The 15619-nt window shown below is 36.6% G+C and overlaps 1 protein-coding gene across 8 annotated transcripts in view; it reads right to left on the reverse strand.

The window, feature by feature from the left end:
• LOC150109436 (putative nudix hydrolase 6) overlaps positions 1-15619 on the reverse strand; it is a 149150-nt gene that overhangs the window by 12415 nt on the left and 121116 nt on the right. For all 8 annotated transcript variants that reach the window (XM_090408209.1, XM_090408226.1, XM_090408218.1 and 5 more), the window contains one exon: positions 10477-10620. In XM_090408209.1, the coding sequence (XP_090264335.1) occupies positions 10477-10620 (144 nt within the window). The remainder of the gene's footprint in view (positions 1-10476; positions 10621-15619) is intronic.

Genomic DNA, 15619 nt, shown 5'->3' on the forward strand with positions numbered 1-15619 from the left:
TAACTGTTAGAAATAAAAATTTAAAACTACAGACAAACCAACAAAGTCCATCAGATTACCGAAAAGCTGTATATTAAAATTCAACAGCCAGTATAAAGCTAGAATATCAGGGAAAGGGATTTAATATCGGGAGAGGAGTAAGGCAAGGAGATCCTATATCACCTAAATTGTTTTCTGCTACATTAGAAGAAGTCTTTAAGACCATATCATGGGAAAACTATGGAATTAGCCAATGGAAAAGATCTCAATCACTTACTTAGGATTTGAGGATGGTGAGTAAAGTTCATCGAGTGAAGATGACCTTTGCTGCAAGAATTTATAAGAAGAGGAGTTAGAGGATAGTTGAAAAAACATACTCCTAAGGCACATCTGCATTGGTGAGGAAATCTGGAAAGAAAGTCATCCACCATGATCTGCATTAAATGAGAGTAAACTGACACCCTGGAAACTTCAAGAATCAAACAACAGACTTTCTACAATAGGTGTAGAAAGTCTGTTAGCAATCTGTTTTGTGTGGGACCTGTATTTCTGGAAGGGAAAAAAATACCACTCTTTCCACTCACCTTCAGATGAAAAGTCCTCCTTAATATTCTTCAGATCATAGATAGGATTCAAATTCAAGTGTTCTTTCCGTTTAGAGGCATCTTGCTACTGGCTGCAGTGTGGAAGCACTACTGTATTTTAATCAGAAAATAAAATTATTTTGCCTTTCATTCAACCTTGTATGCAGATCATCTGCTGATCAACTCCATTCACCCATCAAACCAAACAAACTGGCCTCTACTCCTCGTTCTTTCTGCATGATATTTCTCAAGGACTATAACCCACAAGAAGATAAAAAGTGAGATGGAACCTATTAGATGTTTTTTTGTACTGTTGGTTTTAGCATCCTTTCTTGTGTGTGTGGGTGGGTGGGGTGGGGGTTAATAAAATCAGTTTGAAAATGGTGGAGAAATTTTGCTGATCAGGATTAGACTGATGCTAGTTTTGGCATTGTTTTGATACAAGGATACAGTTTCTCATTGAATCTAGTCTTACTATTACCATTAGACTATTCTGAGGAAGTGTTTTACATGTCTGCTGTTGAGAGATTAAAGTGGTATTTCAAGATGAATAATGCTTTGCCTTTTTTGTTGTTCTTCTTCCTTTCCCCCCTCTTTTATCTTGCAGTGTCGAGGGTTTTCTATTCATTTCCCAGCAACCATACAACATAAGGATAAGATGGTTAGCCTGATGCCTCTTGGTGTATCCTATGTCTGTAGAAGTTGAGTTCTCAAGGCCGGTTTGCCTGCTTTCAGAATGAAAAACCCTATATAAACCGGGGAGAAAAAACCCTGTGGTCCATGCCCAAGACTGGCTAACTTGGCTATGTCAGAGAAAGATCCTAAGATTCTCACATCAGCTATAAGAATCGAACCCGGGACACTCCTTTCCCAAGCATATGGTTGTGAAGAGCATAACCACATGGCTAACCGTGCAGACCTTTTTTTGTTGATAATTGCATTTGAGCTCAAAGTTTTTTTTATATATACAGTAAAACTCCATTTTTAAGTTCCTGCAATTTACGTCATTTTCTGTTGGTTCCATCTTAAGGCCTATTTTTTACGATATATTGTTTTCCCACCATTAACAACTTGATGTGGACGTTATTTCCTGTGATTTGCAGTTTTTTCTCGGTGGCAATACTGATATTCAAATCAATTTCTGCAGAAATCTGCGCATTTCTGTTCCCAGATGGCATTGCTTTTGGCTGTAGTTTCGTTTCCGCCATCACGGTGACTTGCACGTTTGCAGCAGTGATGTAGTGATGAGCGATACCGTGATTTTTCAATCACAGTACGAATTGATACTGTGGAGTTTCATATCAATTTTAAACTGTTTGTAGCTTGTGGCACCTGTAACATGTTGTGATGTGATTTCACATTCACAGTGCTGTATTTAAATTGTGAACAAGGATCATACACAAATTGTGAAATCACATTCGCACTTCTACCAAGTAACAGTTGTTACTGGTGAATATTAGATATCAGTGAATAAACCACAGTTCATGAAATATCGCTTCACTAGCTTGCAGTGTTGGTATTCATAGTCACAATTCAGAAACACATGGTATATTGCAGAATTTTTGCTACGTAATTTAGCATGTGATAGTTGCTTTCAAGTTGCATGAATGATCCATGGGGGGTGGATGATCCATGTTAGTAACATGGAGAAAAAAGACAGAAAATGTATTTCAGTAGAAGAAAAGATAGCAATTCTGCGATGCGTAGATTGGCATGCCAGAACACATGTGCAATTAGCAAAAGATCTTGGACTCTCCGCACTTTGAACACGATAGTAAAAAACAGGTAAAGCATTGAACTCAATGCAAAGCAATCTGGTGCTATGTCAAAAAAAAAACGAAAATATATCCGGAAATCGATATACGATGAATTGGATAAACTTGTGGCGGAGTGGCTTGTTTCTACAAGAGTGTCAGGTATTCCAGTTGATGGTACTATACTCTGAGCGAAAGCCCTTGAATTTGTTGTGAGGTTGTGAATTAATGGTTTTACTGCGTTAAATGGATGGACTGATCGTTTCAAGACTTGTCACAATATTGTGTATAATCAAGTGTATGGAGAAAGTAATAGTGTTGGAGGGGAAACTGTAAACCAGTGGAAACATGAACTAAAGACTATTATTCAAGACTATGAACCAAAAAATATTTTCAATGTTGATGAAACTGGGCTCTTTTATAACATTCTGCCAAGTAAAACATTGTGTTTTAAAGGAGAGAAGTGTCACAGTGGAAAACTCAGCAAGCAGAGGGTAACTGTTTTGCTCATGGCCAATGCTGATGAATCAGAAAAATTACCTCCACTGGTAATTGGTAAATTTTTTGCCAAGGTATTTTAAGAACATGAAAAATCTGCCTACTAAGTTTGATGCCAACAGCACAGCATGGATGACCAGTAGCATCTTCACATCCACCATGCATGTTCTGGATGCTAAAATGGGGCAAATCACTGCAAAATACTGTTACTGCTAGACAAAACCTGCACACCCTGAAGGTCTGCAGCTCAGAAACATTAGATTAGTGTTCTTTCCCCCTAATTGTACAAGTGAGCTTCAGCCATTAGATCTGGGCATGATCCATGCATTTAAATGGAAATATAGAAAAATCTTAAGTTAAGGGGATAAAAATTCCTTAATTGTTTTTCAGCCAGTAAGCGAAACTAAGATCGAAAACTATGATCTGCAAATGGAAAAAGCAGTGGAAGCTATCTCTGTTTTGAGGCGGTTTATTGCAAGTGCATCAGGAGACGATGGAGCATTTAATGCCTTATACACTGTGGAGAGGCAGGTGGAACTTATTAGAGTGCAGAAAAAGCAAAAACAATCAACAATTAAAGATTTTTTAAAATAGATAAATGTAAGTAAATGTAAATTCATTTATTTTCAGTTATTAAATTTTGTAATCTAGTATGCAGAGTCACATACTATCAGTAAGTCATCTTTTAGCCTTGCCTTTTTCGATCTTAGTTTTGCTTACTGGTTAATAAGTTAAGGGATTTTTATCCCCTTAACTTATCAACCTCGCCAGAAAAATAGCCGTTTGGCTTTTCATCATAGAAAAATCTTGTTGAAAAAGCTGTGTTTATACATGATAATGGTATGGACCCCCCACCCAAAAAAAAACAAATGACCATATCGATTCTTGATGCCATGCATTATGTGGCCAAAGCATGACTGCATGTTATTCCTGAAACCACATCCAACTGTTTCTGGAAGGCAGGAGTTACATTTGTGGAAGAGGAGGAAGAAGAAGATATGTCAGAGCCCAACAACAGGTATGTGATAGATGAGTCTTCCTCATTTCAAGACTATGTTGGTATTGATGCTTGTGTGATCACATCAATGGTACCAAGTGTAGAAGACATCTTTTCCAACCACCTTGGTGAAGAAGACTGTGACCAAGAACCTACCGTCCCTACTAGTAAAAAAGCAATGGAAGCTAACTCTGTTTTCAGGCGGTATATTGCAAGTGCATCAGGAGACGATGGAGCATTTAATGCCTTATACAATGTGGAGAGGCAGGTGGAACTTATAAGAGTGTAGAAAAAGCAAAAACAATCAAAAATTAAAGATTTTTTAAAATAGATATATGTAAGTAATTGTAAATTCATTTATTTTCAGTTATTAAATTTTGTAATCTAGTATGCAGAGTCACATACTATCAGTAAGTGATCTTTTAGCCCTTTTTTTAATGTATTTTACATTTCCTGCTATTTACACTTTTTTCCATCAATCTCCTAGAAAGTGTAAAAAAGGGGTTTTACTATATGTGTATGTATATATATATCATCATCATCAAACTCCTGCCATGTACCCTCAAGGGGTGTACAGGATATGATAGTAATACATGAAAAAAATTACATCATTATTAATTTCCTATCTACAACTTTCCTCCAAATCAGTCTGTTACTTGTCAACACTCCAACATTATCAGATCTTATATTTCTATTGTCTAAAGCACTATGTACCGTATCAATCCACCTATATCTAGGTCTTCCTCTGGGTCATTTTGCTGCCAACCTGGCAGAGAACACTTGTTTTGCTATTCTTTCCTCGCCCATTCTGTTTAAGTGACCATACCACCTGAGATTAGCTCTGCTAACGCATTCCTGGATGCTGACAATGTCAAGTTCTTTCCTAATATCCTCGTTTTTAATATGATACTGCCATTGACGCCATCTGTTCACGCCTATAATCTTTCTCAGGACTCTCATATCTGTGGTCTCTAGTCTTTGGTTAAGTGTTTTACTTCTGACCCAGCTCTCAGATCCATAAGTTAAAAACTGGTTTGAACACTGTCTTGTATACAGCTAATTTAGTGTTCCGACTAATTTCTCTCTTATTCCATATGAATTTATTCAATTGACTTCCCACCATACCAGCTTTGCTGATTCTGTTGTCTATTTCTATATTTAGTTTACCATCTTCAGTAAAAATCGTGCCTAAATAGCTGAAATGTTTTACTTGTTCCACAGGTTCTCCATTCACAACACAGTTGACATTTTCAATGATTCTGCCTATTTTCATTGTCTTTGTCTTTTTATTGCTGACCTGCATACCATATCTATTACAACAGCTATTCAATTTAGTCAGAGAATCTTGCAGACTTGTAGCGGATTTATTTAGAAGTATAACATCATCCGCATAAAGCAAAGAGTTGACATTAACATCTCCAATTTTGATATCATGTTTAATACCACTTTCCTTCATAATGTGATCCATATAGATAATGAATAACAGAGGGGATAATGTACATCCTTGTCTCACACCAGATTTAACATTAAACCATCTTCCTGTACTTCCTTCAATTCTAACTGCTGACTTACAACTCAAATAAAGACTAAGTATTGCTTGATATAATGCCCCATTGACACCATATAACTGCAGCGTATTGAATAGCTTTTCTTTTGGCACCTTGTCATATGCCTTTTCCAGATCGACAAAACTTAAATATAGATCTTTGTTATATTCCCATGATTTCTCGACTATTTGTCGTAAAATGAAGATCTGATCCTGACAGCCTCTATTTGGCCTGAATCCAGCTTGTTCTTCACCAAGCTTTTCTTCCACAATTCTTCTCAACCGTTTCTCAAGTATACTTGCATAGATCTTGCCAGGAACACTCAGTAGGGAAATACCTCTGTAATTCTCACATGCAGTTTTATTTCCCTTTTTATATATGGGTACTATGAGAGCTTTACTCCATTCATCGGGAATTCGTCCCTCTGTCCAGGCTTTCTGAACTATGCAGTGCAGCCACTGTAAGACTCTTATACCACCATACTTCAGTATTTCTGGTCGAATATCATCTACTCCTGCTGCCTTTCCACATTTCAAGCATTTGATTGCTTTTTCTACTTCAAGTATGGATATGTATTCCTGACTGCATGCCTGGTCAGTGTTTTTTACCACTGTGCTGTCATCACTGCTTGTTTTATTTAGCAGTTTTTCAAAGTAATTACTCCATACTTCAAGGATATCTTTTTCTCCAGTTTTCATGTCACCTTTATCATCTTTAATTCCTTTTATAGCACTCTTTCCTCCATTCTTAAGCTTCTTCAACAACCTCCAGAATATTTTGCTCCCTTCTTGATATTTATTTTCTATATTCTTGCCAAAGTCCTCCCATGACTTTTGTTTAGCTAGTTTTACACAGTGTTTAGCATTCTTGCATTTGTCTCTATATTCTCTAAGAGCACAAGCTGACTTATTTGACAGCAACTTTTGGTATGCTTTTTTCTTTTCCTTCACTGCCTCTTTAACTTCCTGTGTCCACAGGGAGTTCTGATTTTTTTATCCTTACAGACAACCTCACCACATGCCTCTCTGGCAGAATCAATCAATGTTTTCTTCAGAGTTTGCCACTGAATCTCCAAGGTTTGATTCCTGGTCTCAAACTCTTTCATTTTTTCTTCAATAATCTTTTTGTATTTTAGTCTACAGTTCACATCTGAGAGCTGCTCAACTTTTATTCGCTTTAAAACTTTCTTACATGTTATTCTTTTCAATATGAAATTCAATTTTATCCTGCTCAAGACTAATTAGTGATCACTTCCAATTTCAAATCCTCTGTACACTCTGGTGTCCTGCACCAGGGAGAAAACATCACTATCAACAATAACATAGTCAATGAGACTTTTCTTATTCCTAGCCTCTTCTCTCCATGTGAATTTGTGCACATTTTTATGTTGGAACATGGTGTTAGTAATAACCAGTCCATGTCCTGAGCTGAAATCCAACAGATATTTGCCATTATTATTAGCTTTGCTCTTTTCTTCAAATTTTCCCAAAATATTTTTGTATGTCTCACAATCATTTCCTACTCTGCTATTTAGATCCCCAACAAGGACCAACTTTACATTTTTCATTGTGTCAGTTGCTTTTTCTAAAGCCTCAAAAAATTCCTCCAATTCTACCTTAGTAGAACCTTCTGTGGGACCATAGGCACAAATAAGTCTCATTGTCCAGTTCCCCATTCTCATATTTGCCCACATTACTCTACTTGAGACTGACTGCCATTCAAGAAGATTAGCCTCGTATTTTGTGTTGAATACTATGGCTACTCCTTCTTTTCCTTGATTGTCATTGCCTGAAAATAACATTTTGTATTTATTGCTCAGAAAAATCTAACCAGTTTTGGTCTTTTTTGTTTCAGTCACCCCTATTATGTCGATCTGGTACTTATCTAATTCCTTAGCTAGCTCCATTTCTTTGCCATTCAGGCTTCTTACGTTGATAGTACCGATCTTTAACTCTGGTGATGTTGAGTTGGGGTTTGTTTTCAGATTTGTTCCAGTAGCTGACCTTTCGCTGTTCGCCCTGGTTCCCTGGCGAAAACAAAGGGGGCCTTGTTTAACCGGGCGACGCCCCAGCCGGCATGAAATTTTGCCATGTTGTACCATCATTCTATATTTTGGTTTAACCAATAAAAATACAATTTGGTCGGCTAAATCCCAAATTGCCAGCCCATCCTCGTCCGTTCAGTATCCAAGTAGATACCCAACAGGGTGCACCACGAGAAGGTGAGGATTGGACATTAGGGCAGAAGCCTTGGTCGGTTCTCCGCATTCCTTTAAGGCTATGTGGAGGTCTCCTCTCAGTTATACAGCTTTGACCCTTAAGCACCCCGTGTGTGTATATATATATATATATATACACACACACACACATACACATATATATACACATATATATACAAATGTTAAGCTTTTATAATATTCATCAGTTTGTTTCTTTACATTTATTACTTGACATATATATGTGTGTGTGTGCATACGTGCACACGTGCACATGCATGCATTTTTAATTATGTAACTTTTTCATATAGTACTATCATAATATCCTATACACTCCCTTTAGGGTACTTATCAGAAAGTTGATGATGATGACAAAAGTCCTATGAGGGATCCCCCCCCCCCCTATAGGTACTGTTGGCCAGCCTGAGCTGTTGGAAAGGATATTTAAGAATTTGTTTCCCAAATTCTAGGAAGTTTAACACAATCGTTTTTATTAAGATTAGGTTGGTTTTTGAAATCTGCTGCTAGTAGTTTTTTTTCCCATTTTAATTCTGTGCAAGGTATCCAAAGTATGGTCAACTAGAACAACTGACCATAGTTATGGTAGCAGATGTATTTCTTGTGTTTTTCTAGACAAATGTTGGCATATTTCCCAGTCTGATCATAATAAGATAATCTGCAAGAACAAGGAACCTTATAAACACCTGGAACAGAAGTGGATCCTTGAGAGCACATAAAGGCAGCCAGCCAGCCAGCTTCTCCGGACTGCTTTCAAACCTCATCTGAAACTGGCTACCCTTATCTGCTCTCCTAAGGATCCACTTCCTTCCCTTCTCTGTTCAAGGTGTTTACAAGGTTACATGTTCTTGAAAATTAGTAGATCTCCTAGTTTGACCATAATAAGATAATTTTCAAGAACATGGAACCTTGTAAACACCTCAATTTACAATTACTATAGTCAGTCAGGTCAAGCTGACTGTGTAATGGATACCTTGCACAGAATCAAATAGGGGGGAAAAAAAAATACAATACTTCACTGAACCAAATATAAACTTGAAAGCCTCTATTAAGAATCAGCACAGATTTGAAAAACGAATCTAATCTTAATAAATGTGGTTGTGTTATATTTCCAAGATTTGGAAAACTAATTCTTAGGTCTCCCACCCAACACCTATGGCTAGCCAACAGCACCCATAGAAGGCATCCATCATACCATTTTAGTTTAATGCTTTCCATTTATTGTTTTGGATGTTTTTATGTGTAGTTTTACAGTTTTAAGATTATATCCCTTATGATGTCTCTGTGACAGGTAAAATATAGATTCCATTAAACTGGTGTTTAATTGTTTCTCAGTGATTTATTCCATTGAACCTAATAATAAGCTTGATCACAAACAGATCCTGAAGATCTGAATTTATCGATCATTAAATCAATCATTATTGATCATTAAAATGTGACAAAAACTCAATAAACGTCCACCAGCCCTACATAATTTCCGAGAGTTCGAAGCTCCATAACATAAAAATTAGGTCACGACGTTGACCAATAGAATACAACACAGATACATCAAAGACGGGAACACCAAGCTGGCATGACATAGCCTCCACTTCTCCCATGAGCTCCAAAGATGACATACACTGTCGAAAAGGCAAATACCCCGTTCTCCCATCCTTGATCTTATCCCATAATATCCTTCTCTTCCCCAAAAATTTCTATGTTCACCCTCATCCCAAAGTATTCTCTGTCCGCCTTTAATAATTTTAAAAATATTTTAAAAATATAAAAAAAAACAGGTTTTTCAAAAAAGTTCACATACCTCTTGCCTCACCAATCATTCTCCCACATCTCCCAAACCCTACTTTTCTGACCCCCCTTCCGTTCAGTCATACTTCTTTCCTTCAATAATGAATGCATATCGCAATATGCCACTGAAAAAGAAGACAGCCAGTAACCCCACAAAGGTCCGGTTTTTCTTCCCATATATTCTTCATATATCTGTTCATATAAAACATCAGTAATGCCCTAAAGTTTGATAAAAAGCCAATGACATTATAAAAAAAAGGAGTACTCCTGAACAAAAATAGGCTAAATAGCCATAAAAATAATATTTACTTAGAGGAGTAACATGGGAATTTTCTCAGAAATAATACAGATCATTAAATCATTATTTGAATAGTTGAACTATTGCAGAAAATTTTTCTATCAAGATTTCTTTAGCAAAAGCATAACTTCTACTCATAATGTTCTACTATTCTCACTTATCAGTGCACCAGTTTCTAATCATATCCAAATGACAAAACTGAAAATAAATACATTCAGTTCTCAATATAGAAAACACTACATAACTTTAGTCAATAAAATAACCATAGCATCACTGCTGTACTAAAGAAAATTCATTATAGCAAACCTTCCACTATAAAAAAAAAAGTATTTTTTGGTATCCAAGTTTGCTATAGTTAAGTTCACTGTAACTATTAAAAAGACAATGAAACAATGATCAAGAGGCAACATACAACATCAAGCCCATAAGAAAATATTTGTTTACTTATGTACGTTACTTAATGGACACCCTAATTTTGATGACACTATCTTAATCTTCAGGAAATTATTTGATCATTTATGGAAATTTCTTCAAAAAACAGATAGAGCTGCAAGTTTCTCTTCTCAAAATACAAACAAAATGAAAAAGTAATTTCTAGTAAATAAATTATTTTATCACATATTCAGTACTCTAGGTGAGTATGCTGGTATTGCTGATGTGTTAACAGTATAAAAACAAAAAAAGGAAGTAAATTACTGGCATTTATTTTTATAATAGCAGACAGTGGTTATTGGGAAGGAATTATAGTTAAAACAATAATTTAATAATATCTTTTTCTACAGTAAATCAAGTAAATATTACCTCTTCTCCATTGTTAAAAAAGTCTTTTAAATTATTTTCCAGTGTTTTCCTCTCAACATCAAAAAGCTCAAGACTATTCATAGCTTCTTCTAAAAACTCTCTCAACAAGGTTTTTGTTATGGTTTCTCCTGGATCAACCATTCCCTAATTAAAAATAAATGAACACTTATTTCTGTATCCTTCCAAAGAAGACAAAAACCATCTATTTATCTATTGAATAAATATCCTTTCATCACTTTAATAAGTGCAGTGGGAAAGGAGGAGAAGGAGGGATTGATAATGAGCAGAAGATATATGGGGAATTGTGTAAACTTGATATTCAAAAGGATATAGGGATTTATGATATATGATATATCAGGTATGTCAAACGGCTTTGACATACCTTTTTAACATGAGTTTTATATTGGGCCAAGTCAACAGGAGTATTCTCTTTGATTGGCAACAAGGGTATGTTAAAGGAAGATCGTATTTAACAATCTACTTACTTATTACAATGAGGTGAAATGTATTGGACAAGGGAGAAGAGGAGCGTCACTAGTCGTGTGCCGAAGGGTTTGTTTTGGGGCCATTGCTCTTTAACTAGTGTTAATGGCAGTGGGAAAAGGACTGAATGGAATGTGTAGTTCTTAGCACTTTGCATCATCTGCATGTTCCCAATCCTGGGTGAGTAGATAAGTGATTGGGGTTACCAGTTCAATGTTGCAAAGTGTAAAGTTTTAAAATTCAAGAAGAAAAGATGGGATGCACATTATACAATTGGTGGAAACATCTTAGAGGAGATGGAAAGATGAGGGATTTGAAAGTGATGGTGGATGAATACCAAAATAGAGAGCACACTACTAAAATTGTGAAGCAGCACAACAGATTATGGCAATGATGCAGTGGACACTAATGTGTAGAAGAAAAGAGATTATGGTTCCATTGTATAAAGCCTTGATCAGGTTACATCTGGATTAGTCATCTTGTTTTCAAAAGGATGAATAGATATTGGAAAGGGTCCAGAGAAATGGACTAAAGTCATTTCAGGTCTAGGGATGATGTACAAAGAAAGATTCAGGAAATGAAATTTTCAGAGTCTAGTAAACAAGAGGAGGAGAGGGGAGGAACATGATTGAGACATATAAATTAGTAAGTGGCTCTTACCAGATTAATGTGGAAGAGGTTTTGCATAGAATGGGAGGAGAGAACAAAAGACAAAGACTATCCCTGGAAGCTGCACTGCTCAAAACAATTAGGGGATATTTTAGATTCTGTCGAATAATTATAAATTTCTGCAAATAATTATAACTATTGGGTACTTTATACATGAATAAATATTTCTTACTTATGGATAGCATGTAATTGATGAGATATTGTTTAAATAATCAATATTTATTAAAAATTTAACAAATTATACATATTTAACAAATTATACATTTTAGATTGAAATAATTTTAACAATCATAACAACAAGAATAGCCAAAAATGCTTTTGCTAATTTTTAATAGGGCATATGGTTTCCATTAACAGCCAAAAGCAGTACATCTTGATTGTAGATAAGATGATCAAACAGTTCTTGTAGGATATTTCTCCACTCTTCTGTGAGAGCAATTTCGAGCTCTTGAAGCAATCATTTCAACAAGTCTTAACATGATTTCGTATGCAATTGCATGTTCTACGCTGTTGTATATTAAGAATATTTTAAAATAAATGTGTTGCATTTGTAAATTATTTTTATAACTTTATAATTTACAAGAAAACCAAAACATCTCCTAATTGCTTTGAGTAGTGTATTAAAAAAAAGAGAGTGTGAGTGTGTGGATGGAAGAATAAGGAATATTTTTTTTTGCATGGAGAGTGGTTAGTGATTGGAATGCTAAGAGATTGGTTGAGTGTGGAGATGGTGAATGCATTGAAGGTGCAGATTGATGAACTATGATAGTGGGACCTTTCACAATAAGCCTTTTAAAAGACTCTGTGGAAGTCTGATGATGATAATAATAATACCGAGAGTCAGGGGGAACTATGATGGGAGGAATAGTGAAAATCTGTGCATAAGAGTGACTATGTTATAAAACCCTATTAATGATAGGTATTATTTCTGGGAAAACTCCCATATTAACCACCTTATCGGCAATTAAAGATCAAATATGCACCCTCAAAAGCTTCATATCCATCATAAATTTCAATGTAATATCAATGGTATTACAATTTTAATATGCACGTCGCATCCATGGAAATGTGAACGTATATATACGTCCTGGCCGGTAGCGTGGTTAATGATATGCATATGCTTAATAATGGAGATGATTATGATGAAAAGATGATTGTTTGTTCATCCTTTTCAGACTTATGAAGTAAGTGTAAGGTTGTCTGTATAAGTGAAGCACCAGATATAAACAAAAATCTGAAAGTATGTCCAATTGGATCATACACACTACATAGGAGAGTATACAAAAAAGCATAGCGGTAACTTATTATATCTGTACACAAATGTCAAGGGTAAGGAACAAAGGAGTTAAGTTTGTTGACTTAGTAAATATGTTTGTGATCTTACATTACTGGTATCAGTGAGACCTGCTCTCAGAAGTGGATGTGCTAACTAGTGTTGAATGTAAAGAGTACAGTATTTTTAAGAAGGATAAATAAGATGGAAGAGGAGGGGTGTGATACTAATGATATCAGATGATTTGAGTCTGGTTAGCATAGAAAGATATGACTGCAATGTTAGTAACACCGGATAGTTATATGGTGTGAGGCAGGGGTCTAACAAGATTAAATACATGGTGGGGTGTTGCAACAGACCTGATGGATCAGCTTCTAATGATGACAAAATACATTAACAAATAAATCTAATGGGTATTAAATTATTAATCATTATGTGAGACTAATTATCCAAACAATGATTAGGCGGTGGTGAAATCTCATGAAAATAATTAAGCTGAATTCATTGAGAGTTATTGTGAGACAATTTCCTTAAGCAACATGTGACAGAAGGAACTCAAGGTCAAAGAGTATTAGACCTGATTGCAGTGTCAGAGGGGAGTTTCAGTAAAAGACTGAACCCCCCCCCCAATACTACAGACTGAAGAAATTATGAAACCATGACTGTTCTTCCTCTAGTGGATAACAGTGATCTACTGAACTGGGAAGTCACTAAGTGTAAGGATATTCTATATAGAAAATGTCCAGCTGAGCAGAATATCAGCATTAATCCCATAGGACTGGTTACTAGATTAGAAGGATATCAACAGTGAATTGGAAGTACTTAACAAATACATCAATGGTGCAATATTGGAATGTGTCCCTAAGAGTTTGATTAATAAACACACAGGGTGGTAATGAAATGGATGTGCAATCTTATTAAGCAAGACATTTTTAAGAAAAAGATGTTATGGAAGGGAAACTGTGTGCATATAAGGATGATGTCAATTATGAACATTATAAGGCTTAGGCCAGAAGAGTTACAACTATTGTATAGAAAGCTAAGTTTCCAATTTAGAATGAAATGAAACTAGCTTAGCAAGATAAAAACAGACCAAAAGAATTTATCATATCATGTTGGAACTAAAAGAAAGAGTGAATGTGAAAGAATAACTCTCATCAATGCAAATGCAGTTGTAAGCAGGTGGCAGATGCAGAAGAGATTGTTCAACTAATGAGTGCCAGTTTTGCTAAAAGCTATAAATGCTGCCTCTATATTGGAGGAAAAAAACTCAGGTGTATCAGGAGGAACTGTTGCACAAACTGAATACTAATGATGGACTGTTAAGAGTATCAGTAACAATATACAGAATCAATATCAAGAAGTGTATGGCAATAATGTTTTGAATGTGTAAAAGTGCCAATGATGCTTCCAAAAATTTTGACAAGGAGACTAGCTCTGAGCACTCTGTCTTTCTTGATAACAATATGCTGGAAGCCACTATTGCAAGAAATGACAATGCAAACTGTTGAAGATTTAGCAAAAAATCTTCATTCAGCATCATTGACCATCCATTGCCATTTGCAAGAACTTGGAATAGTGTCTAAGTTCACAAGAGGGCTCCTCACGAGCTGAGGAACATCAATCGAAGAGAGTGAGTCAACATCTGCACTGCTCTTCATTCTCGAGAGAGGTTCAATCTCCATTTTTGAGTCGTGTAGTCTACAAGAATGTTAAGCACCGAAAGCAGTGGGTTCATTTAGAGGAACAGACAAAACATTCAGCCAAAACAAGACCTTCATCCTCAGAAGGTTTTGTTAAGCATTTGGTGGGATAGGGCTGGTATTATACGAGGTGGTATCAAAAAGTTTCGAGACTAGCTTTGTTTATGAGAAATTACTTTATTTATCTACGTTTACACACTATCACCTTCAAAATAGTCCCCTTGCATATCAATACAGTGCTCCCAGCATTCTTGCCACTTCTGGAATGTGTCCTGGAAGTCTTCTTTTTGAAGCATGTCAAGCACCTTCTACAATTCACACTGGATCTCCGCAATGGTGTCAAAACGGTGACCTTTGAGCTGGATCTTCATCTTCGGGAAGAGGGCGAAGTCTGCAGGAGCCAAATCTGATGAGTTGGGTGGGTGCAGAAGTGAGATCATGTTGTTTCTGGTGAGAAACTCACATGTGAGGAGAGCTCGGTGACAGGGTGCATTGTCGTCGTGGAGCATCCAGTTTTTCGAGCGCCACAGATCTGGTCGCTTTCGCCGAATGTCCTCCCTCGGATGCCTTAAAACCTGGAAGTAGAACTCGCTATTGATGGTCTGACCCCTGATGACGAATTCTCGATGCACACTGCCGCGAATGTCAAAAAAGATGATGAGCATGCACTTGGTCGAGCTGCGGACCTGCCTCGCCTTTTTCGGTCGTGGAGATGATGGGCTCTTCCACTGTGAAGACTGTTGCTTCATTTCAGTCATAACCGTACACCCAAGTTTTGTCACCGGTAATGATCCTCGGCATGAAGGATGGGTCATCCACAGCACGGTGATGGAGTTCTTGGCAGACTTCAACGCGGTGTTCCTTCTGCTCCTGGGTCAGCAGCCTGGGGACGAACTTGGCAGCAACAGGTCGCATGTTCAAATCACACGTGAGGATTGCCTGGACTGTTACGTATGACACACCAGCAATGGCAGCAATGTTGTGGAGTGTTCTCCGACGATCCTTATGCACAAGT

Source organism: Typopeltis vanoorti, chromosome 2, assembly GCF_054136105.1.
Source record: "Typopeltis vanoorti isolate ZY-2024b chromosome 2, IOZ_Tvanoo_1.0, whole genome shotgun sequence".
In the NCBI taxonomy this organism is placed as follows: Eukaryota; Metazoa; Arthropoda; class Arachnida; order Uropygi; family Thelyphonidae; genus Typopeltis; species Typopeltis vanoorti.